At 41.8% G+C, this 20120-nt stretch overlaps 1 protein-coding gene across 1 annotated transcript in view; it reads right to left on the bottom strand.

Annotated features, from left to right (window-relative positions):
* Window positions 1-439: 439 nt before the first annotated feature.
* The window catches only part of IREB2 (iron responsive element binding protein 2), a 43144-nt gene continuing 23463 nt past the window's right edge, over window positions 440-20120 (bottom strand). The window contains exons 9-22 of the mRNA XM_029065531.2: window positions 19655-19826; window positions 18502-18602; window positions 16856-16972; window positions 16160-16319; window positions 13576-13711; window positions 11369-11453; window positions 10444-10600; window positions 10059-10183; window positions 7286-7390; window positions 6791-6933; window positions 5858-6005; window positions 5648-5770; window positions 4878-5063; window positions 440-1050 (exon numbers count right to left, since the gene is read on the bottom strand). Coding sequence (XP_028921364.1) covers window positions 940-1050; window positions 4878-5063; window positions 5648-5770; window positions 5858-6005; window positions 6791-6933; window positions 7286-7390; window positions 10059-10183; window positions 10444-10600; window positions 11369-11453; window positions 13576-13711; window positions 16160-16319; window positions 16856-16972; window positions 18502-18602; window positions 19655-19826 — 1869 coding nt within the window. The 3' untranslated portion in view covers window positions 440-939. The remainder of the gene's footprint in view (window positions 1051-4877; window positions 5064-5647; window positions 5771-5857; window positions 6006-6790; window positions 6934-7285; window positions 7391-10058; window positions 10184-10443; window positions 10601-11368; window positions 11454-13575; window positions 13712-16159; window positions 16320-16855; window positions 16973-18501; window positions 18603-19654; window positions 19827-20120) is intronic.

Below are 20120 nucleotides of genomic sequence, written 5' to 3'. Positions count from 1 at the left end.
CCAATCCCCCAAATGTCGTCAGGGAACCTGTCTGACTCAGTGACCCTTAAAAGCAACATCTGCTTGGAAATCGCCGCGATGCACACGGAAGGTAACTGCCCAGCTGCACGTACTCTAATAGGATGATATTCAAGCTTTGCCTAATTGCAGGTAGAGTGAACAAACTGTTGGGAACGGAATAGCTGCTTTAAATACGACCACAGCGGAAGAGTCCGAATCCGTCTTCTCTTTACAGGTGTTTCCCCCACTCAATACAAGTCCCACTGTGGTTTCATACCATCCTTCACGGACATGAGCAGCTTTGGGTTTGATCGGGCTGAATATTGTGGTAGCAGGGCTTGTATGAGTCTCTATGAGCCAAATTCTTTGCATATTCCTTGCTGAGGGAAGCCCTGGCCTTCATCATGAACAGAAAAAGAAAAATCGCACGTCACATCAATTTTGGCTACTTCCGGTCTAATTAAAACCCAAAAGTCTGTTTTCCAGCTTTCTGAATCGAGAGAGTCACGCTTGCTTCTCCTAATACAAATCAGCGACCTTTAAAACCAACATACAGCGGTGTACAGTTTTATGGGGCAAAAATAAACAAAAACAACTGCAAGAGGGTTAGTACAGAATAATTTTCACAATTTTGGTTCAAATTCTGCCTTGTTTATTTACAAAGTGATCTGATAAAATATCCCCCCCCCCCAATACTTACAACTCTCTTCCACAACACACTTACGCTTTTAGCAATGTTAATAGCACCAGTCGTATAGTATTTAAAATCAAGAAGGTTCTTGTTGCAGTCACTACGATGATTCACAATCATTTACATCCATGGATAAAAATAACTGAGAGCACTGGAATTGTTTGCCGTTCCATGGTACTGATTCCTGGGTCCACACAAGGCATTTGCAGAGTAACCAGTTACGAAAGGTATCTAGTAGTCAGTGGATACTATGAAAATCTTCGAGTCACATAGTTTAATATTCCACCATGTTTAAATAATGTTATTTCCACATCATTTTCAAATGAAGCGATCACGCTGAATACTTTTCCAGTGCTTGTCTTAAAAATAAACAAACAAAAACAAAACAATTATTTCACTCTGCCAGACAGTTCGGGGGTAAGGATTAATCACATTACCTGGTTTCTCCAAATCCAACCTGTATTTTCCTTCCGATTACTTACCTACACCACTCCTTCCCTACTCTCCCCTTCCTTTTTCCTTCTACCTACACAATTCAAAACTTGCCTGTACTTGCTCTGCCTGGCTTTTTTTTTTCTGTTTTAGGAGTATTTAGCTTTTCTCAAATTGTCTTTGTTCAATATTCTTTTATCTATACGTATATATTAATGTCACCAGCATTAACATATAATCTCTGGAAAGGTAGGGACTATGACTGCATAATTTGGCTCACCATTAGTGTAGCCATCATAGTAATAATAATATTTAAGTGCTTACTATGTGTTAGGAACTGTACTAAGAGCCAGGTACCCTATCAAGTCAAGAAGCAGTGCGGTCAAACGGGAAGAGCAGGGACCTGGGAGTCAGAAGACCTGGATTCTAATCCTGCCTCTGTCGATTGCTTTCAGTGTGACCTTGGGCAAGTCATTTATCTTCTCTGTGCCTCAGGTTCTTCAACTGTAAAATGGGGATTAATTCCAGCTCCCTTCTATAGACTGTGAGCTTTGTGTGAGACAGACTGTATCCAACATGATAAACTTGTGTCTACACCAGTACTAAGAACAGTGCTCAACGTACAGTCAGTGCATAACAGATACCAAAAAAGGAAAAAAATAGTCCAATTTTGCCCCTCTGAAGAGGTAGGTCCCAACCCAATACTTGCAGGTGCAAAATGTCATTTGGGAACATGTTCAGGGATAGATATGCTGTGACACAACTCTGCTATTAGAGCAGGAGCAATTTTCTCTGTTCCTCTGTGACATCTCCATGTGGCTTAAATGAAAAACATGACAGGAGGGAGAGGAGCGAGGAGGGGGAAATGCAACTAGCCGCCACCAAGGAAATGATTTTCCACTGACGGCACACACCTGCTCTAAAAGAACAACCGAGGCTGACTTTCTCTTGGGACCTCCCAGGGGCGTGTTGCTGTGTCCTCCAAACGCTCGCGTGAGTCTAGTTTCTTACTGACAGTTGAGAGATAATGACGGATTTGCAGCCAGAACTAAGTGGTTTAAATTTCTGGCTCTGCGCCTGACTTTCGGGAGCCAAGACTACCCAAACGGGGATCCCACCACAGATGAGTGAGCAAAACCAGGTGAGATTTTTACAGGCCATCTCAGAATGAGCTCTGAATTTACCAAAACAAGCCTCTATTTAATTTATTCTGGTGAACTCTAAATTAATTCAGCAGCTGCGCTTCAACTGCCTCGGAGAAGTGAGACGGCACTATGGGCAAGTCCCACGGTAGCTGAGAGCTGACAGAACTCTGTTTCACTGTGGGGTTGGGAGGGACAGCTTAACTGGTTAAAGACTGTGCTTTCCCAAATGTGCATTGTAGCATCCATATGACTGTAGAAACCCTGCAAAGACTGGGGGCCCTTTCATCTTCAATTTCCACAAGAACACACGCACAAGCTCAGACATGTGCAGTGCAGTCAAAACAGTTCGTACCTCCTTCCCAGCATATGTGGACCTCTGGTGGGTACAGGGAAATGGGTGGTGGGAGAATTTGATGGCAAACCAAGAATACAGAAAGTTATTGCCCTTGCAATGGAATCGCACCCTTTTTTCACCCCTCCCTCAACCCCACAACACTTAGGTACGTACCTGTAATTTATTTATTTTATATTAATGCTTGTATCCCCCTCAAGATTGTAAGTTCATTATAGGCAGGGAACGTGTCTACCAGCTCTGTTATACTGTACTCTCCCAAGTGCTTAATACAGTCTTCTGTACACAGTAAGTGCTCAGTAAATACCATTGACTGATCATTAAAAGCACCCAGTATAGTGAAAGCAAACAGCTAGAAAGAAATTTCACTAGGTCCCCATTACGAAGTAGCTCATATTCCAGAAGCTAGAAAAACTTCACCTCCTTAGGGCTCCCAATGTTTTTTTTTAAGGTTTTGGGGTTTTTTGGGGGATGGGAGGGAATAAGAGGAAGTGTAAGGGAAGGGGAGGAAAAAAGATAATTTGGGAGTTGTAGGAAGTTGGGGAGGCTAGGGGGAAAAGAAGTGTTTTTAAAAAAAAGCTCCTTTCTCCAGCACCTTCCATGTGGCACAAGCAGCAATACATCCTTCTTCTTAATCGCTCCTGATGCCAGGGACTTCCTTTTTTTTTTTTTATGGTATTTGTTAAGCATTTGTGTGTCAGGCACTTTTCTCAATACTCGATACAAGCTAATCAGCCCAGATACAATCCTTGTCCCACATGATTCTCGCAGTCTAACTAGAAGGAAGAACAGGTATTGAGACCCCACTTTGCAGTTGAGGAAACTGAGGCCCAGAGAAGTGAAGTGAATTTCCCACACAGAGGGCCAGTGGCAGAGCCGAGATCAGAACCCAGGTCTTCTGGCTCCCAGGCCCGTGCTCCATGCTCTATCAACTAGGCCACATTAGTTTCCTCCACTTTGCCTAGCATTTAGTTACTTTAACTCCTGCAACGTGGAAGAGGGAGACAGTATACACCACAAGAAATGCTTCTGGGTCCTGGCTAAGTGTTATGGCCTCTGCATTTCCCGCCAGGCATGTGGAATCACCAGCACTGCAGGAGAAATCCTGGCCACTGGTAAGGCAGGTGGGATGGGATGAACAGTGGAACCCTCTCAGGGCCCTTTCCTGAAGTTTTCTGGATCCTTTAATTCTGAGTTACAAGTGGCATCTCACTATACAAAATAAAATACATACAAACAACCACACCTCCCTCAGCCTCACCTTCTTAGTAAATGTAAAATGTCTTCTTTGGGGGATGCAACTGAAAGCATCCCAACTTTGTGTCTCTCCCCACTTCAGTCTATACTTCACTCTGCTGCCCAGATCGTCTTTCTACAGAAACACTCCGGGCATGTCACCCCTCTGCCTCAAAAATCTCCAGTGGTTGCCTATCAACCTTTGTAGGAAGCAAAACCTCCTCACTCTTGGCTTCAAAGCTGTGCATCACCTGGCCCCCTCCTGCCTCACCTCCCTTCTTTCTTTCTACAGCCCAGCCCCCACACTCCGCTCCTCTGCCGTGCCAACCTCCTCACTGTGCCTCGTTCTCGCCTGTCCCGTCGTCGACCCCTGGCCCGCATCCTACCGCTGTTCTGGAATGCCGTCCCTCCTCACATCTGCCAAACTAGCTCTCTTCCCCCCATTCAAAGCCCTGAGAGCTCACCTCCTCCAGGAGGCCTTCCCAGACTGATCCCCCCCTTTTCCTCTGCTCCTCTTCCCCTCCCCATCGCCCCTACTCCCTCCCTCTGCTCTACCCCCTTCCCTGCCCCACAGCACCAGCGTATATTTGTACATATTTATCATTCTATTTATTTTATTAATGATGTGTGTATATCTGTAATTCTATTTATCTATTTTGAAGCTAATGATGCCTGTCTACTTGTTTTGTTGTCTATCTCCCCCTTCTAGACTTTGAGCCCGTTGCTGGGTAGGGATTGACTCTATCTGTGGCCAAACTGTACATTCCAAGCGCTCGATAGTGCTCTTCACACAATAAGCGCTCAATAAATACGACTGAACGAACTGAGTGACTGAATTAATAGACAAATAAAACAATGAATTCCATGTCATTCTCGATACTTAAGAGAAAGGGAGTCTAAGATTTCATTTGCTAAACAGTACATTTAGCAGGGATTTTCCTTTCTTAAAATAAATCTCAACTTTCTTTAGCGGTGGAGCTTAGAACTTACACATTCAGAAATAAAAGAAATTCAGGTCTACCTTTATAGTAAATGTAATTCCTGGAAATAGATCTTCAGGAAATGTTAGTGAAAACTGCTCTTTCCCAGTGAGGCCCAGAGAATCTGCGTTTTCTCCTGGAAGGAACTGAAGTGGAGCTATGCCAATACCAATCAAGTGATCTTTATGAATTTTTTCATAACTTTCAGCTACAACAGCTTTCACACCCTGGAAGAAACAAAATTTTCATTTCCCACAAACATTAATAACAGAAAAAATTACTTCATTTTATCTGAAGAGTAATAATTCCCAAGCTTCTCAATCTCTGAACAACCCATGTTCAAGAAGTCTCAATTTCCCTATTTGTAAAATGGTAATTCTAACTTTTGGTTTAGAATTGCTACAAAGAATAAGTACACAATCCACTATGTTATATAAATGGACTAAATGAAAGAACAGGGAACTGTGTTTAATAACATAAGTACCAAGTAAAAATAACTTGACCCTCCAAGTGTTGGTCCGTTATCTTTAGAGTAAAAAAAAGAAAAAATAAATTAATTATCTATAGTTCTTGCCTTCCCTCTTCCAGAAGGACACGCGGGAATCCAATATTGAACCAATTATTTTCAATGCAAATCTTGGACCCACTTTACATATTGATAATTATCAAAATAAATCAAATTCAGATTCTAAAAAAACAAAAAACAAACCCCAAATAGTTATATTTAAGAAACCAAAGATGGTACGACTGTTCACACCTAAATGAGTGCACAGCTAATATTAGGCAGATAGGAAATCAGAAATTACCCTACCAGCAAATATGGTCCTTTGGCAGCCCAATCTCTTGAATTTCCTGATCCATATTTTTTTCCTGCTAAAATGATCAGCGGGATACCTTCCTTCTGGTACAACTCCGCTGCTTCAAACACATCTAACTGCAGATTTAAAAAGGAAAAGAAATCTTTAGAGCCAGTTCTGATTCACAGTCAGCAACATTATTTAAATTGAACACAGATCCTCACCGTTTGTCCCGATGGAAAGTGAATTGTTTTGGGAGCTGGTTTTCCAATGAACTTATTGAAAAGCTTGATATTGGCAAAGGTGCCTCTTGTCATTACAGCGTCATTTCCTCTTCGGGCTCCGTAAGAATTGAATTCACGAGGAGTGAGGCTACAAAATCAATTGTAAACCCATTAAGACAGTGTCGATCACACGTTTTTAGCGAGGAGGAGGGCATGGTAAGGGGTGCAATGACAATTTAATATTATTAAGATTATGTAATTTACTTTTTGGCGACATTTTACTGCCAATACCTCAATGTTAAAGTTACACATTGGAAGTTGTAAAAAAGGCTAGAGAAATGCCCACTCAAACCCTGTCAGTAGAGTAGGTTCTAATCACTACGTTGGAAGTTGAAAGAAAAAAGTGACCACTAAGAAGGCAAATGAAATCTTCATTCCAAATTTTAAAATCCCCAGGATATGCCTTTGTTAAATTAAGTTTGCACTAAAAACATTATAAGTCGCAAGCAGCAGAAAACCATCTTGGATTCTGAGCCAACCAAATACGTCCTCTCCTAAACTCTCTAATTTTGAACCACGACCCCTAGGAATAAGATTCTGTGTATCTGGGTTAATGGTGTGCTAGGGCATAAGCAGCAGATTTAATTCTGGAGAGGTCAAATCTAATTACTCGACCAAACAGGATATTAAGAAAGCTCAAACTTTTTCATTATGTTTTATTTAGACAAAAGGACCTCCACTTAAGGGGGCAGTGATGACTTAAATAGCTAGGGGCACAAACTACTTTGAGTGGTTTACATATACTTAGATTACATACAATATGCTTTCTTAAACAACGGATCATCGCAAATACCAATCGTTAACTGGGAAATTCTGTCTGAAGGCATTTAACTTGTCAGAAAAAGACAGTGGGGTCAACATTAAAATACATACCCTCTGTTTGTCAGATACCTAGCAGCCGCACTACTCCTAGCAATGCTTCCAGCAGGAGATATATGATCTGTAGTGACAGAATCTCCCAAATACAGCAAGACATGGGCCTTTTCAATAGGTTCCAGCACCGCTGGTTCTTTGGCCTTTAAGAAAAGTGAAAGATACTCATTTTCCAACCAGAATCTTTAGTTTTAAAGTTATTATGCAAGCACTTGTTAAATGGCAATTTGAGTAGCGATCTGGATAGCATTAATGACGGGAAACATTTATTTTATCCATCAGAGCGAAACAAATGGTATAGTACTCTCCTGAGCGCTTAGAACAGTACTTTGCACACAGTGAGCGCTCACTAAATACGACAATGAATTACTTACCACCACCAATATGAACACCAGCTAGAGAAACAAACAGGAATGGGCTATATAAGCTTATTTACACATTACCTCTTAGTCTGGGCAGATCACTAACAAAATTTACTTATAATGCAATACTTACAAGTTTATCAAAAAAAGATGGGCATCTGATATAAGTAGATTTAGAATCCCAGGGAAACAAGACTGATTCTGGTGCCTCTAAGGAATTCCATCGTTTATTGCCTTTCTGTGGAGATAAATAATGCCAACAGTTATTACATGAGAAGTTTAGGGAAAGCTAACGTTCAAATACAATCCTAGAATTCTGAATGTTGAGGGCTTCATAGCCTATTCATAACTTGAGATCCATGCAACAATCTGCTTCTCCAGTGCAGTCACCAACCCAGGTCATCGCTACAAGAGGCTGAAAACAGAAATCTTCATACTCATCCAAACTCTGTCATCTCCTGCTCAACGACAGCACTTTTCCTCCCTCCGATTCTCATGTCTAAAGGCCCCATCAAACGTTTGAGAGTTTTCACTCCTGAATTCTCCAGGGCCCCACGCTCTCCCACTGCTCACCCCGATGACTCTGTTGATCAATCTGAAGCCATAAGGCATGAGTTCCCCAACCAGCTCCCTCCTACGCCCAAATCAACCCATTCTCATCCATCTCAGCCATCTCTCAAAAGGGAATCTCCATCTTATTTCCAAACCAACTCCCTCCCTCTGCGCCTTACTCCATCCCTTCTCACCTAAAAGCACTTGTGTCCATCCTCCTTCCCTCTCTGACTGCTCATCTTCCACTGCTCCCTCTGATCTCTGCAACCTACAATCCTTGCCACCTATTGTTCCATCTCCCTCTTCCCTGTGTCAAACACACTGAATGGGTTGTATACACCTGCTGACTTCACTTCCTCTCCAACGACCTCCCTAAAAACTGGTTTCCATCCCCTTCATTTCAGAGTGAAGTGAGAAGCAACGTGGCCTAGTGGATACAGCGTGAACCAGGGAGACATTCATTCAGTCAATCGTATCTATTAATTGCTTACGGTGTGCAAAGCACTGTACGATGTGCTTGGGAAAATATAACAAGACGCATTCCCCGCCCACAATGAGCTTGCAGTCTACACGGTCGGAAAGACCTGGGTCTTCAACCCGGCCACTTGTCTGCTGTTGGTTTTTCTGACACAGCTCTCTCCTGGTTCTTCCCTTCTCCGGCAGTCTTTCTTTGTCTTTATCTGCTTCTCCCCCTGCCCCCCATCATCAATCTGTGGGTGTCCCCCTAAGACTTTCTTCCGGGTCCTTTTCTATTCTCAATACCACCTCTTCCAAAACTACCTCACTAGCCCTACCTTCTCTATGAAGCAGAATGGTCCAGTGGAAAGAGCACAGACCTAGGAGTTAGGAGATCTGGGTTATAATCCTAGTTCTGCCACTTGTCTATAGGACCTTGGGTAAGTCACAATCTCTGTGCCTCAGTTTCCTCATCTGTAAAACGGAGGTTAAATACCTGTTCTCCCTCCAATTTCAGTGGGGAGGGACAGAAACTGAGCATGCCCTCATTATCTTGTATCTACCCCAGTACTTAGTAACAATAATAATTATGGTATTTGTTAAGCACTTCCTATGTGCCAAGCACTGTTCTAAGCACTGGGGTGGATACAAGGTAATCAGATTGTCCCATGTGGGGCTCACAGTCTTAAGCTCCATTTTACAGATGAGGTAACTGAGGCACAGAGAAGTAAAATGACTTGCCCAGGCCACACAGCAGAGAAGTGGCAGAACAGTTAGAACCCACATCCTGAGTCGGTACACTGCTTGACATTCAGCAAGGACTTAAATACTATTATTATTATTCCTACTGTTCTCCGCAATCTCTGCCTCCAGGATATCTTTGCCTGGTTATCCCTTCAGCACCGCCAGCTCACTAAATCTAAAACTAAACTCATCACCCTCCATAAATCCTCTCTTCCATTTCACCATCCTAAATGACACCACCAGCTTTCTCCCTGTCTCTCAAACTGGCAACTTTGGCATTTCCTTAACTCCTTCCTCCCTCTCAACATTCCCCCCCATCCAGTCAGTCGACAAATCCGGTCAATCCTTCCTCCACTACATTTCCAAGATAGGTACCTTTCCCTCTATCCACACGGTCAACTAACCGACCAAGGCAACTGTCTTACCTAGGCCTGATCTTCCTGCTTCCAGTCCCTCCCCTCTCCAGCCTAAAGAACACTCTTTTCTCGATCACTTTCCTAAAACTAGCACTGCTCTCTCCCCTTAACCTGGAATTTTACCTGTTCGCCTCATTAAGCACACACTCTTTACTACTGACTTTAATAATAATAAAAATGATGATGGTATTTGTTAAGCGCTTACTATGTGTCAAGCACTGTTCTAAAGTGCTGGGGTAGGTACAAAGTTTTCAGGTTGTCCCACATGGGGCTCAGTCGTAACCCCCATTTTACAGATGAAGTAACTGAGGCACAGCGAAGTGACTTGCCCAAAGTCACATAGCAGACAAGTGGCGGAGCCAGGATTAGAACCCACAACTTCTGACTCCCAAGCCTGTGCTCTTTCCACTAAGCCACTCATTCATTTATTCAAAACTATTTATTGAGTGCTTACTATGTGCGGAGCACTGTACTAAGCGCTTGGAATGTACAAAGTCATGCTGCTTCTCTGATACACTTTAATGCGCTTACTCAGCTCTCCCTTCTACTTATCATCCATGGTTTTCTCTCACTACAGAGATTTCTTCCCCAATAGGAATATTTCACCATTAGAAGTTGCTCATTCAAAATGTCAATTTTTTTTTAATCCACTAAGAAATTAAAGTTTGACTGTACTTGTAAAAATCAGGAAACAGAAAATTAAGACAAATATTAAACTATAAAATTTAATTCAAATACCTCTATTTTTTCTTTCAATTCCTTAAACATAGAAGATATAACATGCATCTCTTCCACTTGATGAAGTTCTTCTCGATCAGGCCAAACGTCACGTAGATAGATGTCTTTCCCGCTAGAATTAGTACCTAAGTTATGGATTTTAACATTAAACTCAGTGTAAGGGGAAAAAACCATTTACAGTTCTTAACAACAGAATTTCAACAGAATCCTCCAGATATAAAAATGGAAAAGGCTGTTTAAAAATTTAGCCAGAAGGAGAAAGAAAACATGCAATTTCTGATATTACCAAAGACATATTTTTCATTAATAAAACCAAATTAACGATCCACTTCATTGATTGCATTTTAATTTTGGAAAAAAGCAAGCCATAAGAAATAAAATTTACCTAGAGGCTCTGTCAGGAAGTCTATGTTAACTGTGCCTGCTATGGCATAAGCCACTACAAGAGGAGGTGAGGCAAGGTAGTTGGCACGGACGCAGTCACAAAGACGACCTTCAAAATTTTTGTTTCCAGACAAAACCCCACAAGCAATTAAATCACCCTGAAAAAATACAAAAAATAATAAAGGTATAATTTGCGAAGACACCAACCTGCATAGATTCAATCCAAATGTATAACAGTGGATGAAAAAAAAACCCACCCAAATTACGGCATACGTTTTTACTCTAGCTGCTTAAGAACTTGCCTTGGGCTGCACAGAGAAGTTGTACTGTGATTTAATTTTTAAATGGAGAAAATTATACCATTAATCCGGGTATATTATTCCACAAGACCTTCTAAGGCAGAGTGAGCAGGTTGTAGCCCCTTCTCTTTAAAGATGGGAAATTAAAGCTCCCTTATTCATCCCCACTCCCAGCCCCACAGCACTTATTTGAACTTATTTATTTATATCTGTCTTCCTCTCTAGACTGTATGCTTGTTGTGGGCAGGGAATGTGTCTGTTTACTGTTATACGATACTCTCCCAAACGCTTAATACAATGCTGTGCACGCTGTAAGCGCTCAATATACACGATTGAATGAATAAAGCAAGAGAGATTGAATAGCCTACAGTGTAACAACAAATCACTGGAAACCAATGAAAAAAGTAGCAAGGTTCACATAGTATAATCGGAAATTAACATTTACTTCACATAAACTAGTGATCACTCTTTCATTGTTTCCTAGTAGCTTCGAGTAGCATAGAAGTGCTGGAAGATTCTTTCAAGAATATGTGATTACATTATGTAATAGCCCATTTAACAATCAGTCATTATGCCATCAAGAAAAGAAGTTTTCATATCCCCATCATGCTGATGCATTCATTTTACCTGTTTTATTGCATTGAGAACTGCTTCCGGTAAGGGAGCTGTATTTCCAACACAGGTTGAACACCCATAGCCAACTACTTCAAATCTGAAAACATACAAAAGAACACCCTGAAATAATAGTAAAGAAAGTTTCCAAAATTTTGAAATCTATTTTAATATAAATTGGACAGGCCACACGAGAGTAAAGTCATATCAATTTAATTCTCTTCTTTTACCTATTAATACTCAAAGGCCAATGGAGGGGGAAAAAAAGGCTTTATATCCACATTAGATCCTGTCTTGGGCCAACATTCTGGAATTCAGTTTGGCTCCAGTTCAGGGAATGAGAGAAGTAACCCCCTCTTGCCCGACAAGACATCTTGCCTGGGTCTAACAATTTCCTAGGCAGGCAGGAGGGAAGAAAGTGAAGAAAGAGAGGATAATAATAATACTAATGACACTTGTTAAGCACTCACTATGTTCCAAGCACTGTTCTAAGCACTGGGATAGATAAAAGGTAATCAGGTTGTCTGTCCCTTGTGGGGTTCACGGTCTTAATCCCCATTTTACAGATGCAGTAACTGAGGCACGGAGAAGTGAAGTGACTTGTCCAAGGTCACACAGCAGACAAGTGGAATTAGAACCCATGTCCTCTCTCAAGCCCATGCTCTTGCCACTAGAACATGCGTATAGGGTAGTGCCCGCCCAGTTAAACCTGTGATCTGAAGTCTAAATGTGGACAGATGAACTTTGGCAGATATGTACCCCACTGCCTAAACAAGGTGGTGCTTCAACGATTATATTTCCTGGATGCCAGGATCCCTTCTGGCCCTATCTGGCCAGTGGGTGGTAAGAGATGGCGAAAATGAAGGGGAAGGGAATGGGACCTTTCCCCTCTCAGCCCACTTTTCTGAAACTCATGGGGCAACATCCAAATGAGGCAGTTATGGGACAGATTCACCTAACCGTTTGTCTATTTATGCAGTGCCTACCGCAGGTTTATTTAGGGAATTTTTAGGCTGAAATAACATAAGAACGTTATTCTCCTCTACTTTAAATTTACAAAAAAAAATGGATGAACAAACTCAGGTGACTGCCCTTCATTCTTAATAGGTTAAACTTGGAAACAGCCAGGAGCTGAATGCCAGCACAGCAAAACTGAACAGTAAGGTCAATTCCTTGGTTGCACTTTCTAGATTACTATTTTATAGAAAACAAAAGAGGCTCTTATTTACTCCGAACACCAAAAGACAGCTAGCTGATTTATTCTAAGAGACAGCTGTGCTTAAATAGACACAAAAGGCCTATTAACAATAACTGGTATTTAAAGTGCTTTCTCTGCCAAGTACTGTACTAAGCCCTGGGGGTAGATACAAAATAATCTAGTTGGACACAGCCCCTGTCCCACATGGGGCTTGCAGCCTAAATTAAAAGAATAGCATTTAATTTCCATTTTACAGATGAGGAAACTGAAGTTCAGAGAAATCAAGTGATTACCCAAGGTCAGTAAGTTGGCAGTGGTAGAGCCCAGGTCTCCTGTTTCCCAGGCCTGTGGTCTTTCCACAAGGCCATAATGTCAACCCACAAGATGATAAAATAATTTTGATTTAGAGAAGAGACACAGGATTTTTGCCCAAAGGCTCTGCATGAACTAAGCGCTTAATAAATATGACTGATTGAAGTGAGTGCCAGCAAAATGGATTCTCAGGGAAACTAAATGAATTTACCACGGAAAAAGAAACTCTTACATTTACATCCTACATATCTGAAGCCAAATAATTTCCAACGCAATGCAAAATGTTAAAAAAAAAATCAACAGATTCAGGGATTAAGACATCAGCGAACCTAACAGATATTCACTTTTCTTCTATGGACTGTAAACTCACCGTGGGCCGCGATCCTGTCTACCGACTCCGTTATACTGTATTCTCCCAAGCGCTTAGTATAAAAATAGGCATTTTGTATCTACCCCCAGGGCTTAGCACAATACTTGGCAGAGAAAGCACTTTAAATACCAGTTATGGTTAATAGGCCTATTGTGTCTATTTAAGCACAACTGTCTCTTAGAAAAAATCAGCTACCTGTCTCAGTGTTCAGAGTAAATAATAGCCTCTTGTCTTCTACTTGTACATTCTTAGTAAAGCTCTGAACACAGTAAGTGCTCAAGAAATACGACTGATGGGTTCTTTCCCTTACCCCTTTAACTCTCAACGGTAACCGTCACTTACCCAAGTTTACTAAGATATGGTAATACTCCGCTTGAACTGAGGTAATGTGTAACCATTCCACTGCCAGGAGACAAGCTTGTTCTTATGTAAGGTTTAACCTGTAGCCCAGCCTCAACAGCCTTCTTGGCCAATAAACCTAGAGAAAAGCCAACAGATTCAGTGTGTGATTAAATATTTTCAAATAATACCAGCACATCTAACCAACAGAACTCTTACAAAATGTGATTATGATTGGATGGCCAATGCCCTTGCCACCCTTCCCAATCTTATATCCTTGCTTCTTTGTTGCTGTTTTATAATATTGGTTAAGCACTTACTGTGTGCCAGGGACTCTACTCAGAGCTGGGGTAGATACAAGCTAATCAGGTTGGACACGATCCATGTCCTACGTGCGGGTTACGGTCTTAATCCCCACTCTACAGATGAGGTAACTGAGGCACGGAGAAGTGAAGTGACTCGCCTAAGGTCACACAGCAGAAAAGCGGTGGAGCTGGGATTAGAGCCCAGGTCCTAACTCCTAGGCCCGTGCTCTATCCAGGACACACTCTACTTGGGCAGAGTAAAAACAAAACTACAGAGTAAGCCTCAAAAGACAACATCTCTCTTACTCAACCTGTCAGCAGATCCTGTTGGTTCTATCTTCACAATACTGCTAAAATCTGCCCTTTCGTCACCATCTAAAATGCTACTTCTTGAATCCAAGCACTCGCCTTTCCCGCCTCAACTATTACTGCATCAGCCTCCTTGCTAACCACCCTGCCTCCCGTCTCTCCCCACTTCAGTCCATATGTCATTCTGCTGACCAGATCATTTTTCTGCAAAACCGTTCAGTCCATGCTTCCCTACTCCTCAAAAACTCCAGTGGTTGCCCATCCAGCTCTGCAGCATCGGAGGAACACTCAATCACCTTACCCACTCTTACTTAATCTCATTCATTCCCTATTACTATTCTGCATGATGGTTTCATTCCTCTAGCACCTGCCTAACTGAACCTTGATAATCCACCTCACCACCGACCGCTCACCGCCCCCAGGCCACTATCGCCCTAAAATTTTCCCTGCTCCTCTCCAGCCCCTCCCTCCCTCCTCCTGCACCCTCTTGGACTCTCCCAATTTTCCCAGCAGTATCTGAAGAGATCTCCCACCTCCTCCTCCAACCGGAGGCAGAGGTAAGAAGGGATGGATCATACCTTATCAAAACACTTGCCCCCAAATTCTCCTTTCCCTGAATGTCATCTTCAACCACTCACTTTCCAATGGCTTCTTCCCGCTGCTTTCAAACATGCTCATGAATTCTCTAACCTTAAAAAACCCTCCCTTGATCCCACAACTTCCTCCAGTTATCACCCCATCTCCCCCCTACCATTCCCCTCCAAGTTCCTTAAAAGAACTGTCTACATCTGCTGTCTCCACTCTCTTCCAATTCTCTCCCTGATGCCCTCCAATCTGATTTCTGCCCGTCATTTCACGGCAACTGCCCTCTCTAAGGGTCACCAATGACCTTCATTTTGCCAAATCCAATGGCCTCTACTCCATCCTAACCCTCTTAGACCTCCCAGCTGCCTTCAGCAAGGTGGACCATCCCCTTCTCCTGGAAACATTATCTAACCTTGATTTCACTGACTCTGTCCTTTTCAGGATCTCCCCTTATTTCTCTGAATACTCCTTCTCAGGATCTTTCGCTGGCTCTTCCCCTGCCTCCTATCCACTGAGAGTGGAAGACCTTCAAAGCTCAGTCTGGGACCCCTTCTATTCTCCTTCAACCACTCCCTCGAGGAACTCATTCGCTCTCATGGCATCCTTTCACGGGTGACTCCCAAATTCACCTCTCCAGCCCTGACCTTATTCCTATTCTGCAGGCCGGCATTTCCCCCTGCCCTCAGGACACCTCTACCTGGATGTGTTGCCAACAATGCAAGCTTAACACGACCAAAACTGATCTCATCTTCCCAACCTAAACCTGTCCTGTCCATCTTTCCTACCACTATAGACAATACCGCTCCCTCCCTATCTCACAAGCCCATAATCTTGCTATTAGTGTCCTCAAGACCGTAAACTCGTTGTGGGCAGAGACCATGTCTGCCAACTCTCCTGTACTGTACTCTCTCAGGCACTCAGTAGAGTGCTCTGCACACAACCGGCACCGAATAAATACCATTAATTGATAGTGAGAAGCAGTGTGGCCCAACAGAAAGAGCACACCAGAGTCAGAAGACCTGGGTTCTAATCCAGGTTCTGCCACTTCCCTGCCTGGTGACCTCGTGCAAGTCACTTCACTTCTTTGTGCCTCACTTTCCTCATCTGCAAAATGGGAGAAAATACCTGCTCTCTCTCCCTGGAAGACTGTGAACCCCGGGGGGGGGGAGGGGGGGGCGGTGTAAGATTTATCAGATCTACCCCTGAATTTAGCCCAGTGCCTGGCACAATGATTCACAGATACCATAATTACTATTATTAATGGTCTGACAGTTAATGCTCCTCAAAAGTACAGAGTAAATTTAGACCCTGGGAGAACAGGGCTCACTATCAAAGGGAAAAGCAAAAATGGGTACAAAGAAAATGTAGGGTCTCCAGTCGCTACATACCGGCAGCAAGCATGACAGATGGATTGCAGTTATTTGTGCAACTGATTACTGCTGCAATGACAACAGATCCATGAGACAGTTTATATTCATTTCCTTCATACTGAATAGGCATGATATCGTTTTGCTTTTCAGCTGCAATCTGGAAGCCTTTAAAGCCAACCTGATAAACATTACACAAACCATTAGCCTAAACAATTCAGTTCATTTACCCTCTGCCATACAATTACTTTTTTAAAAGGTTTAGCAATTCCTAACGTGGTTGGAATTAAATGAATTCTAAATTCATCATTTCTAGGGTAACTCCCAATCACAAGGCTCAACTCACGTTTGGCAGCAGTGGAATAACATCTATAATACCTTGTAATTTAGGGAACCTCAGGGATGTCCAAAACCCAAAGAATGAAACTGGAAGAACAGACTAGGGGATATGACACTGCCATCTACAAACTGTTTTTTCTCAAAGGAGGTCTGGTGACAACAGATCTAAGGGTAAGGCCAAGACCAGGAAAAAGCCCATTCTGAGGGTGAATCTAATTTCCTGGTTCCTGACACGTCATATTAAGACAATAGTTTGCTGCATATATAAACCATTTCTATCCTTAAAATTACATGAACACATGTAGTTTGGTTCAAAAACAGAAGACTGATAAGAGCTTTACAGATTACATCCACAAAAGTTGACCTTTGAACATTTACCTTTTCATTTAAACAAGACTGAAAATCTCTCTTCATATCCGTCACAGCCACTCTGTCCTGTGGCCTCTTTGGGCCACTGACCGACGGAATTATAGAGCTCAGATTAATCTGTATAATCTGGAGGCGGGGGGGGAAAAGAGTCAGAATTTGTGAGGAGAGCACTTCTTGTCTCAAAAGCATGTACACATTCATGTGGTTAAGTATTTTTCATTAGTTGATCTAGATGATCAAATGAAGCGTGCTAAATTAGCATGTTTTCTTAAGTTTGACGATGCAATTTAAATTAGGGTTCCATTTTATTTTCACATTTAGTTAAAAGTTTTCCACACAAATTATTTCTTAGTGAGAAGCAAAACATGCCAATAAATCATATGTTCAGAAATTCCAGGGGTGATTAAAGACCTAAAAAACACTGGTTTTTGGTTTTTTTTAACTCACTCAGAGGACCAATGGAAATATCCCTGCCATTTTGGGGGGGGGGTGCATTTGCCAGGCTCTGTACTAAGTGCTGAGGCAGATACAAGGCTGTAGGGTTGGACATGGTCCCTGTTCCACGTGGGGCTCACAGTCTTAATTTCTTGTGCATATGTATTTTTACATGTTGAAGAAAAATATCCTCCTTTTATTTCCCTGAAGGCAAGATGAAAATACAGAAGAAGCAGATTTAATTTACCAATGCCAGCTGATTATGTTGTAAATCTATTTAGTTACTACAAAGATTTATTATTTTTCAATTTATACATCCCAGGTGAACTTTTAAAAAATTCTGAAAAACCTGGGTAATGTTTTTGTCAGTCTGAATACAGAAAGCGCAGCCAAGTGGACAGAGCATGGGCCTGGGAGTCAGAAGGACCTGGGTTCTAGTCCCAGCTTTGCCAACTGTCTGCTGTGTGATCCTGGGGAAATCACTTCACCTCTCTGCACCTCAACTACCTCATCTGTAAAATGGGAATTAAGACTGTGAGCCCTATGTGGGATAGGGACTGTGTCCAACCCAATTATCTTGTATCAAACCCAGCGCTCAGAAGAGTGCCTGACACAGAGTAAACTCAAATACCACAATTATTATTATGGCTTCCTGCTAAATCATCTTAGAAAAGGATAGAAGAAAAAATAACCGGTATTACACTAGCTTGGTCCTAATGAAAACTTGCCCCTGAAGATCTCTATCGTAACTCAGAAATTTTGGTAATATGGTAAATCTGTGAGTTTAGTATTGGTCTAGGTGCTATCTATAACTGCTGAAAAGCTCAATTGATGGTTTTTGTTAAGTTATTTTGCGGCGAGGCATGAGTCTTTTTGAATTCAAATAACTTCACAGCGTTTTTGGTTGGTCTTAGAAAATTAATTTTGTTGAAATTAAAGTTTAGATTCTGAAAAGAGAGCTGAAAGGACAGTGAGGGAGTTATTTTTTGCCATTTAATTCAAACTGCCCATACAAAAACAATTAAATATACTTAAAGAACTAGAGGGAAGATCAATTTTATTTGCAGGACTGAATAATAATTAGCAATCCTTATCTTCAAATAACCCACTCTAAAGTAACCACTTCACAAAAACAGGTGGTTACTTATTAAAATGAAAATTTTGAAAATACAATGCCAAAAAGTCTAACCTGAAATGTGAAAAAAAAAATTTTGGAATACCTGGGAATACTCAGGTTCTTCCGAAGAACTATCGTTATTTCTAAACAACTTCACAGCTTTAAGGTACGTTTCCACCGACTCAAGCTTAGCCTGGTCAAAACCTGAAGAAAAAAAAGCCAAGTAGTCTGTTGATAATCTTCGAAAGCACAGTAAAACTTTTGCGTTTCTCTAAGTTCTACCATTCATTTTGACAAGCACACATATTCCTCTCCCCGATTTATTGGGTGTGCTGCCTGACCACTTGGAAATCTTCTCAATTGGTAGCTGCTGCTGCCCAAGGGCGCTGGCAATAACGTGGCCCAAATACCTCCATCCTGCCTTCGGTCCGTCTGACTCCAGGGATTACGCAGTGGTCAATCCGGAGAGCAGCAGGGTAGGAGACTGGTAGAAGAATGGGCATGAGGTACGTACGTCACCTCACGCAAGGGGAGCCATAAATTCTAGCACAGCCTGTGCACAGGTTTCATTTTGTTTGGCTCTCCTGGACAGAGAGATTGCTGAACCCCGAGAGCTTACTGGATACAATGCACTGTCCTGAGAGCTGGATTTCATTACTTCTTTATTTTTTGCTTTTAATACCTATTTTTTGAACAATATTGGAAATGAGGCCCAGCAAAAAAAAAAAAAAAGGTGGGGCTATTACAAGTGAAAAGAAAAAAAAAAGGGTTTAGTAACTCATCCCCCCAATTGCATTTTAATGAACTGAAATAGGACAAGAACAGTGCTTAAGCAAGACTCAACCATTCAAATTCAAAAAAAAACTAAGTCAATAAGAGCTGTACATTCTGCAGCAACACAATAAGAGTAGTTAAACAAAATGTAGTGAGTAGAAGTTATTTTAATAAAAACAGGAGACCTTCAAGGATCTAACCCCTCATTTTGCTAACGGAAGATACCATTTCCTAAAATGTGATCCCTAGTAAAACGGAAGTAATGTGATTACACAGTAGTCAGAAAAGAAAACAAGACCAGTACAGTAATACCGGGGCCCTATTTCATCCCAGTAATCCTTTCCCTACGTTACACTGCCTCTAACTCTAAAATAAAGCAGGCCTACAAATCCAAAAATAAGTTTAGCACAGAATTTAACTTTAAATAACCACATTAGACATGCTTGAAATGGAACATAGCTACCAATTTGTTACCTTCTTACCTGTATGCTCTAAATGCTTTACTGTTACATTATCAACGGGGAAAAAGCTCAGGATAGCACCATATTCAGGACACATGTTTGCTATTGTAGTTCGGTCAGCTACGGAGAGTTGGGCTACTCCACTTCCAAAGAATTCGACAAATTTTCCCGCCACTCCTACTTGCCTGAGGTGCTAGAGTTGAGAAACACAGAAGCACAAGAGAGGTTCCACATTCATATCTGAGAAAGCAGATCAAATAGAATTCATGTATCGTATAGCCAGTTCTCAATTCTAATGAGCAAAGCAACAGCCAAAAGGCAAGCAGCCAAAAGGAGAAATAACACAACTGATTAGGTAAGAGTTGGCTATATACTAGTATAGTCGAGGTGGGCAAAACTTTGAGCCCGTTGTTGGTAAGGATTGTCTCTTTCTGTTGTCGAATTGTGCTTTCCAAGCACTTAGTACGGTGCTCTGCACACAGTAGGC

This window comes from Ornithorhynchus anatinus, chromosome 5, assembly GCF_004115215.2.
Source record: "Ornithorhynchus anatinus isolate Pmale09 chromosome 5, mOrnAna1.pri.v4, whole genome shotgun sequence".
NCBI classification, from domain to species: domain Eukaryota; kingdom Metazoa; phylum Chordata; class Mammalia; order Monotremata; family Ornithorhynchidae; genus Ornithorhynchus; species Ornithorhynchus anatinus.
Note: the sequence above shows the minus strand (reverse complement) of the source record. Positions and strands in the feature narration are given on the sequence as shown.